The sequence below is a fragment of the Sprattus sprattus genome (genome assembly GCF_963457725.1).
Source record: "Sprattus sprattus genome assembly, chromosome: 8".
NCBI lineage: Eukaryota > Metazoa > Chordata > Actinopteri > Clupeiformes > Clupeidae > Sprattus > Sprattus sprattus.
The window spans coordinates 20,901,097-20,911,096 of record NC_137927.1 but is presented as its reverse complement, the minus strand read 5'-3'; the positions used below and the strand labels follow the sequence as shown (position 1 = coordinate 20,911,096).

The window sequence follows — 10,000 nt, the reverse complement described above, 5'->3', positions numbered from 1 at the left end:
GAGTGAACAAGAGTGGCTCTGGATGAAGAGATAAAGAGAGAGTGAAAATATTGAAAAAAGGAGATAAAAATGGAGTGAAGAAGAGAGATTGAGTGTGAGAGAAAGTTGACAGAGAGAAAGATGGAGAGATGGAGAGAAAAAAAAATAGAGAATGGATGGTGTCTTAATGTTCCTAGTTACAGTTAAATTGAGAGGGACAGAGAGAGAAGAGGTTCTTTGGATTTGGCACAGGTGTCAGTGAAGCATACTAAGGCAGAAGGCAGTAACTTCTATGTTAAAGCTCAGTGGTATGATAACAATGGAATAATGACCCTATTAATTAATCAGTAGTAATACTATTTCATTTATCACAATTACCAATACAATGATTATCACACACACACACACACACACACACACACACACACACACACCATTGAATTATCACATTAAGCACATAAAACAATGAACTTGAATTGTCACATGAAACACATAAAACATCAATGTCAGTCCATTGGGGTGTGTGTGTGTGTGTGTGTGTGTGTGTGTGTGTGTGTGTGTGTGTGTGTGTGTGTGTGTGTGTGTGTGTGTGTGTGAGAGAGAGAGAGAGAGAGAGAGAGAGAGAGAGAGAGAGAGAGAGAACGATAGAGAATGAGGCCCATTTTCCCCCTCCACATGCCCCCGCTCGCCAAGCGAAGTTACCCGATTTAGATGCACCTTTTTCGAACTAGCCACAGGCACTGGGTGGGGGAATAGCCCGATAGCTTAGCATATCTGCCATGCAATTCTAATGGTAATGCTACCTAGCTTGGTATGCTAACTGTCGGTAGCCTATACATCGTGAAATCAACCAAAATACTGATGTCACTGGCTTTAATTTGATAATGGCATGTTAGTAGTACATTTAATATCAGTACATTTGTTTAATTACTGCTGATATTTTACAAATACGTCAAAAACTCATTTTTGACCAAACTTGAAGTTACGGTCTTTTGCCTTAGCACGGCAGAGTAAAGCGCACAGGTGCAAGCCAGTTTAAAGACCCTATTATGATGTCATAATGGCCCAATGTAAGTCAATGGGAGAAATTTATATTCGTTTTTCTTTAATATCTTAAAAAGTATAAAGTTTAGAAAAGTGAAAAATACATAGCATAAGTGTTGTTTACAAGACCTACGCGACAAAGTTTGAATGAAGTTTCTACGTTAAGCGGTTCGGGCTGAATTAATCGCAGAAAAAGGTAACAAGAATAAGAAGAAGAAGAAGAAGAAGAAGAAGAAGAAGAAGAAGAAGCCTAGGAATAACAATACAGGGCATTTCATGCACTGTAAAAAGTATCACGTGAAATTAGGTTAACAGTTAACACACTCACTGGTAGAGTAATTACAGTGCATGAAATGCCCTGTATTGTTATTCCTAGGCTTCTTCTTCTTCTTATTCTTGTTACCTTTTTCTGCGATTAATTCAGCCCGAACCACTTAACGTAGAAACTTCATTCAAACTATGTCGCGTAGGTCTTGTAAACGACACTTATGCTATGTATTTTTCACTTTTCTAAACTTTATACTTTTTAAGATATTAAAGAAAAACGAATCTAAATTTCTCCCATTGACTTACATTGGGCCATTATGACATCATAATAGGGTCTTTAAACTGGCTTGCACCTGTGCTTTACTCTGCCGTGCTAAGGCAAAAGACCGTAACTTCAAGTTTGGTCAAAAATGAGTTTTTGACGTATTTGTAAAATATCAGCAGTAATTAAACAAATGTACTGATATTAAATGTACTACTAACATGCCATTATCAAATTAAAGCCAGTGACATCAGTATTTTGGTTGATTTCACGATGTATAGGCTACCGACAGTTAGCATACCAAGCTAGGTAGCATTACCATTAGAATTGCATGGCAGATATGCTAAGCTATCGGGCTATTCCCCCACCCAGTGCCTGTGGCTAGTCCGAAAAAGGTGCATCTAAATCGGGTAACTTCGCTTGGCGAGCGGGGGCATGTGGAGGGGGAAAATGGGCCTCATTCTCTATCGTTCTCTCTCTCTCTCTCACACACACACACACACACACACACACACACACACACACACACACACACACACACACACACACACACACCCCAATGGACTGACATAGATGTTTTATGTGTTTCATGTGACAATTCAAGTTCATTGTTTTATGTGCTTAATGTGATAATTCAATGGTGTGTGTGTGTGTGTGTGTGTGTGTGTGTGTGTGTGTGTGTGTGTGTGTGATAATCATTGTATTGGTAATTGTGATAAATGAAATAGTATTACTACTGATTAATTAATAGGGTCATTATTCCATTGTTATCATACCACTGAGCTTTAACATAGAAGTTACTGCCTTCTGCCTTAGTATGCTTCACTGACACCTGTGCCAAATCCAAAGAACCTCTTCTCTCTCTGTCCCTCTCAATTTAACTGTAACTAGGAACATTAAGACACCATCCATTCTCTATTTTTTTTCTCTCCATCTCTCCATCTTTCTCTCTGTCAACTTTCTCTCACACTCAATCTCTCTTCTTCACTCCATTTTTATCTCCTTTTTTCAATATTTTCACTCTCTCTTTATCTCTTCATCCAGAGCCACTCTTGTTCACTCTTCTTTCCTTCTTCCACTCTTCTTTCCTTTCTTATTTTCTTCTTCCATTTTTCTTTCCTTCTTCCACTCTTCTTGCCTTTCTTTTTTCCTTCATCCACTCTTCTTTCCTTCTTCCACTTTTCTTTCCTTTCTTCACTCTTCTTTCCTTCTTACACTCTTCTTTCCTTTCTTCTTTCCTTCTTACACTCTTCTTTCCTTCCTTCACTCTTCTTTCCTTTCTTCTTTCATTATTTCACTCTTCTTTCTTTTCTTCTTTCCTTCTTCCTCTCTTCTTTCCTTTCTTCACTCTTCTTTCTTTTCTTCTTTCCTTCTTTCACTCTTCTTTCCTTTCTTCTTTCCCTCTTCCACTCTTCTCTCCTTTCTTCACTCTTCTTTCCTTTTGTCTTTCCTTCTTCCACTCTTCTTGCCTTTCTTTTTTCCTTCATCCACTCTTCTTTCCTTCTTCCACTTTTCTTTCCTTTCTTCACTCTTCTTTCCTTCTTACACTCTTCTTACACTCTTCTTTCCTTTCTTCTTTCCTTCTTTCACTCTTCTTTCTTTTCTTCTTCCTTTCTTAACCTTTGCATTTCATGCACTGGTATTTCCTTCAGGAAATGCATTTTCTAGTTTCTTTTAACACCACACAAAAATTAACTTTGTGAGTGTGCGCGTGTTTACGTGCATGTGTGTGTATGTGCGAGAGTGCGTGCGTGCGAGCGTGTGTGTGACGCATGCATATCAGCTTCTATTCTGTTCTCCAGTAATTTCCCGCAGGAGCTGCCAGATTTGACTGTGTGGTGCCGACTGGTTGCCGAGCTGCTCTCCAAACCACCCCCACACCACCACCACCCCCACCTCCCAACCATTTCCACCCCCCACCACCACCATCACCCCCACCCCCCTACCATCACCACCCTCCGCCTCCCCTCCATCCCCTCCGACCCCTGCTGCTGCGCCCACACTTCCTCTTCCCCTCCCTGTCAATCATGCTTCACACCCCTCCTACAGACACCCTGCTGGCCAATCAAATCACAGTCTGTGGCGGCACCCCAGCGAGCCAATCTCCCACTGTACTGTCAGCATGGATGTGTGTGTGTGTGTGTGTGTGTGTGTGTGTGTGTGTGTGTGTGTGTGTGTTTGTGTGTGTGTGTGTTAGCATGGATGAATGGCTCTGACCGCTTCTAACCCCGCCTACGCAGTCACAGCCTGCCGACATAAAGTTAGTTCTAGGTGCTAAAGCTACCACTTTCCGTAATGGGGGTCCTGCAGTACGCCCACTCTTTCTGGAAGCATCCGTCCGTCAGCTCGCCCTGTCAATCCCCCCCCTCCCCCTCCCCCCGCACACACACACACACTGTCAATAACCCCCCTCCCCCTCACACACACACACACACGCACACACACACACACACACACACACACACACACTGTCAATAACCCCCTCTTCCATCAGTCAGTCAGTCAATAAATATTCTAATATTGTATGTAGTATTTACTCAACGCTGGTGAGCTCTCTATTCTAAGGGTATATTGTGTGTAGTATTTACTCAACGCTGGTGAGCTCTCTATTCTAAGGGTATATTGTATGTAGTATTTACTCAACGCTGGTGAGCTCTCTATTCTAAGGGTATATTGTGTGTAGTATTTACTCAACGCTGGTGAGCTCTCTATTCTAAGGGTATATTGTGTGTAGTATTTACTCAACGCTGGTGAGCTCTCTATTCTAAGGGTATATTGTGTGTAGTATTTACTCAACGCTGGTGAGCTCTCTATTCTAAGGGTATATTGTGTGTAGTATTTACTCAACGCTGGTGAGCTCTCTATTCTAAGGGTATATTGTGTGTAGTATTTACTCAACGCTGGTGAGCTCTCTATTCTAAGGGTATATTGTGTGTAGTATTTACTCAACGCTGGTGAGCTCTCTATTCTAAGGGTATATTGTGTGTAGTATTTACTCAACGCTGGTGAGCTCTCTATTCTAAGGGTATATTGTGTGTAGTATTTACTCAACGCTGGTGAGCTCTCTATTCTAAGGGTATATTGTGTGTAGTATTTACTCAACGCTGGTGAGCTCTCTATTCTAAGGGTATATTGTGTGTAGTATTTACTCAACGCTGGTGAGCTCTCTATTCTAAGGGTATATTGTGTGTAGTATTTACTCAACGCTGGTGAGCTCTCTATTCTAAGGGTATATTGTGTGTAGTATTTACTCAACGCTGGTGAGCTCTCTATTCTAAGGGTATATTGTGTGTAGTATTTACTCAACGCTGGTGAGCTCTCTATTCTAAGGGTATATTGTGTGTAGTATTTACTCAACGCTGGTGAGCTCTCTATTCTAAGGGTATATTGTGTGTAGTATTTACTCAACGCTGGTGAGCTCTCTATTCTAAGGGTATATTGTGTGTAGTATTTACTCAACGCTGGTGAGCTCTCTATTCTAAGGGTATATTGTGTGTAGTATTTACTCAACGCTGGTGAGCTCTCTATTCTAAGGGTATATTGTGTGTAGTATTTACTCAACGCTGGTGAGCTCTCTATTCTAAGGGTATATTGTGTGTAGTATTTACTCAACGCTGGTGAGCTCTCTATTCTAAGGGTATATTGTGTGTAGTATTTACTCAACATTGGTGATCTCTCTATTCTATGTCACAGTCACAGATCTGTTTTTTAGAACCACTCTGTTTGTTTTTTGTCAGGATGGAAACTTTAGCCGAACATCTGCTAGCAAGGCGCCAGAAAGCATCAAGAGAGTGGGACAGTCTTCTTTCGTTGACTTTGGTGAGTTGGTTCTGCATGTGCGTGCGTGTGTGTGTGCGTGTGTGGGTGTATGCACGTGTGTGTGTGTGTGTGTGCGTGTGTTTGTGCGTGTGTGTGTGTGCATGCATGTGCGTATGCGTGTGCATGCCATGAAAACCCACTCCCTGCCAGGTTCAGAGTCATCTAACATTCATGGCTGACCATTAAATATTTACACAACAAATGTGCCCTCTTCTAAAGGTGTGTGTGTTTGTGTGTGTTTGTGTGTTTGTGTGTGTGTGTGTGTGTGTGTGTGTGTGTGTGTGTGTGTGTGTGTGTGTATCTAAATGTGCCCTTCTCTAAAGGGATTCGTGTGTGTTCTAAAGGGATTAGGGAAAGGACGTGTCAGCAGGAACATATCATGTCTGAATGATTCAAAATGTCAAGTCAAATGACCTGTACTGATATTTTGTGTTAAACTGATAAATGTGCCCTCTTCTAAAGGTGTGTGTGTGTGTGTGTGTGTGTGTGTGTGTGTGTGTGTGTGTGTGTGTGTGTGTGTGTGTGTGTGTGTGTGTGTGTGTGTATATTTTGGCATTTTGTTAAAAAAAGCTCTGGCTTATCTCGTCAAACAATTTATTTTTTTCCATTCCTCGGTTCTTTCTTTCCCGTCACTATGGAGATATCTCCTCTAGCGCTGCAGTGTGAGTGAGGGAACATGGAGTCAGCGAGGGGTACAGGCTCAGAGGCCTCTCTATATCTCTATCTCTATCTATCTATCTATCTCTCTCACTCTCTCTCTATCTCTCTCTCTCTCACTCTCTCTATCTCACTCTCTCTCTCACTCTCTATCAAATTCAAATGAATAACCATAACGTTGGCATGCCCATAACGTTCTACAGTATTGCCAAAGCATTTGTGTTGGATATATAATAAGTGATTATACAAACAATACATATACCTATACACAAGGTACATCAGAAGAGGAAAGGGAGAAGTCTGAACAATAATACAAATACATAATATTCGTCATCAAGGGATTAACAACAGATGATTATGATTGCATTTTACTTTGTGTTTTTGTTTGTGTTTTCCAATAGGTTATGTCATTTTGCTGAATTGTTTTTCCAATTTGGTTTATCCTTAATTTCAGATGCCTTTCTGTTCTGCTCCTGAGAAGGGTGTAAGTGTGTGTGTGCGGAGGGCTCAGGACCAGTTGAGTGAGGGGACATGTATTTTTCCTCAACTCTTGGTATTGCAGGGCTTTATAATGATGGGAGTGGGGGGTCACTGTTTTTTAAGTGTTTCCAGAATTTGATTGCCCTTTTCTGTAATCAATGGATATTGGCTTAACTCTGCCCTGCAGGCATTGTGTACTTTTAAAATGCTTTTGCAGAACTCTCTTGAGATGCAAGGTCTCAATTAGATGTTTTTCCCATTTGTTGAATTCCTGATTTGTAAGTAGACACCACACCTCACAGAGCAATTGGACTCAATTACTGATTAGAAACGTTTGAGCCAGATTCGGATTGGAATTTGTCTACAGGAATTTTGAATCTATCTCTATCTCTCTATCTCTCTCTCTCTCTCTCTCTCTAGCTCTCTGTCTCTCTCTCTCTTTCTCTCTCTCTCTCTATCTCTCACTCTCTCTCTATCGTTCTCTCTATCTCTCCCCTCTATCTTTTCTCTCTCTCACGTCTCTCTATCTTTTCCCTCTTATCAAATTCTCTTTCTTTCCCTCTTGTATCCATTCATTGTCTTGGTCTCGCTCCATCTCTCTATCCCTCGCTCTCCCTCTTCTGGGTTCAAGGCCAGGTGGGTGACTGCTCTCTCCCTTCACTCCACCCTGGTTACCCTGGCAACCCATCGTTTCACAACACAACACTTTAAACTGTGCAGAATTCCATAAGCCAAAGTCTGCAGAAATGACTTACGGAAGGTAAGAGGAAAGTAAGAGGAAAGTAAGAGGAATTCAAACGTCTGCGAGAGACACTTACCATAACCACAGCCCAAGCCCAAATGCACTTTGACGGCGGGGCAGACCTAAGCCCCTCACGGATTTAGTGCCTCAAAGTCTGTGAATGTGGACGTCGGAATTGGGCCCGTCTTTTGCGCACACACACACGGACACAGATGCACACACACGCACACACACACACACACACACACACGGACACAGATGCACACACAGACACTGACACAGATGCACACAAACACACACACACACACACACACTGACACAGATGCACAGACACAAAGACACACACTGTGGCATCACGGTGGGCCAGCTTATAGTGGGGTGTGGCATTTCCCGGGAGGACTGGCTGCCACACCACAAGATGGCCGCCGGTCCAATGACTACAGGCCCCAGAATGCAGCAGGCACCCAGGTGTAGGTGCTTAATTGCAGGAGCAGATAAGGCAGGTGGTGCCTGTTGTGTGGGGGAGAGCCAGAGAGAGCAGAGCGCACCTGACGTGCGTTGGGAGCGTGCATGGAAGCGCTTAGTGAAGCGCTTACTAGGCCACAACCGGAAGGGGGAAGGATAGCCCCAAGCCGGAAACCGCCTGGACAGACCCACTGGCAACCGACTACAAGGAAAGTAGTTTAAGTTTATGTTTATTAGGAAAACCCTGCAAGAAGAGGGATCAAGAACATTTTGTGTTTTGGACTTTTAAGTTGTGTTGAAGGATCCTTTGCCTGAGTTTATGGAAACCCCTGAGTTGTACCTGTTTTGAGTGACAAACTTTATTAAAAACCCTCTTTTTACTGCCAGTTGTGACCTGATTCCTCAGTTACTGCACTGCCCACCCTGCAACCTGTTACACATGGTGGAGAATGCGGGCAGGGACAACACGGGCTTAAGTGTGGACGAGTGGCAGAGAAGACGTGAAGGTTTGTCTCAACATTTAAGAGGACATACAGGAGTACATACTTCACGTAAAGGAGCACCAAACAGAAAATGGAGGAACTGGTGAGGATGCTGATGGAGAGCCAGGTGGCCCAGCTTGAGACCAGTAGAGCCTTACTGCAGATGCGGCTGAAGGACAACCCAACTGAGGCTGACCTACAGGAGGCTGCTAAGAAGAACGCCTGGTCTGGTGAGTTGTGTGCGAGAGCCGAGGAGAGGCTAGCCAAGATGCGCAGCGCTGGAGCGTTTACCGAGCTGACCGCCACAGGGAAGCGTCCAGCAGAGGCGTTCAAAGCGCAGGTGGTCCTAGATGTCAACGAAGATGATGATTTCTATGAGGACCATGATGTCAGTGATGAAGAAGGTGATGTTGGAGATGATGAAGACAAAGGTGATGACGAGGGTGAAGACGACGGTGATGAAGAGGACGTGGGTGATGGTGATGAAGAGGTTGATGATGAAGATGCTAAGGAAGAGCTTGAGGATGAAGATAATCCTGATAAGAGCGAAGCAGGTGAAGGGGACTCTGATGACTCAGAAGAAGTCACACCAGCTAACAAGGAAGCTCAAGCCCAGTCTGCTGCCGAGGCAGCCCCTGCTCAAGAAGAGTTGGGGGAAGACCACAACGGGGTCGAGGCAGATGACCCAGAGGACAGTGCACCAAGGGAGGAGAATAAGAAACAGGGTGAAAAAGAGACAAACAGCAGGGTGAGTAGATGGGTTCTAAACCACCATCTGTTTAATGTCTCTGTCGTTCACAGGCCAGGATGGCGCATTGGAGAAGCATATGACCTGTCGCTCTGTGATGCCTTTTGGGCTGATTTTATCCTGCCGAGGGCGTCAGGTTCGGGGAGAAGGATGTGTGGCATCACGGTGGGCCAGCTTATAGTGGGGTGTGGCATTTCCCGGGAGGACTGGCTGCCACACCACAAGATGGCCGCCGGTCCAATGACTACAGGCCCCAGAATGCAGCAGGCACCCAGGTGTAGGTGCTTAATTGCAGGAGCAGATAAGGCAGGTGGTGCCTGTTGTGTGGGGGAGAGCCAGAGAGAGCAGAGCGCACCTGACGTGCGTTGGGAGCGTGCATGGAAGCGCTTAGTGAAGCGCTTACTAGGCCACAACCGGAAGGGGGAAGGATAGCCCCAAGCCGGAAACCGCCTGGACAGACCCACTGGCAACCGACTACAAGGAAAGTAGTTTAAGTTTATGTTTATTAGGAAAACCCTGCAAGAAGAGGGATCAAGAACATTTTGTGTTTTGGACTTTTAAGTTGTGTTGAAGGATCCTTTGCCTGAGTTTATGGAAACCCCTGAGTTGTACCTGTTTTGAGTGACAAACTTTATTAAAAACCCTCTTTTTACTGCCAGTTGTGACCTGATTCCTCAGTTACTGCACTGCCCACCCTGCAACCTGTTACAACACACACACACACACACACACCTGTTCCCATAATCCTCTTCTCCATGCAGCTCCAGTAAAGTGTCCCAAACTCAAACTCTCCAGCAGACATCAGGTCATCTGGCATCCAATCACAGAATGACAGAAGGCAGACGGAGAGACGGAGGAAGGGAGGAGACAGACAGACAGGTGGAGGAGGAGAGGGAAATAACAGATTGAAGGAGATAATTTCTTAGAGATTAAGAGAGGTTGAGGGAAGGAGTGAAATGCTCTTGCTGTAGGGAAATGAGAGAGATAGAGGGAAAGAGAGAGAGAGAGAGGGAGGCAGAGAGAGGGAGAAGAGATGAGATGGAGAGGGAGAAGAG

General features: G+C 44.1%; 1 protein-coding gene across 1 annotated transcript in view; it reads left to right on the top strand.

Annotated features, from left to right (window-relative positions):
- The window catches only part of itfg1 (integrin alpha FG-GAP repeat containing 1), a 169,015-nt gene that overhangs the window by 38,801 nt on the left and 120,214 nt on the right, over positions 1-10,000 (top strand). Inside the window, exon 8 of the mRNA XM_080843187.1 lies at positions 5,290-5,371. Within this exon, the coding sequence (XP_080699313.1) occupies positions 5,290-5,371 (82 nt within the window). The remainder of the gene's footprint in view (positions 1-5,289; positions 5,372-10,000) is intronic.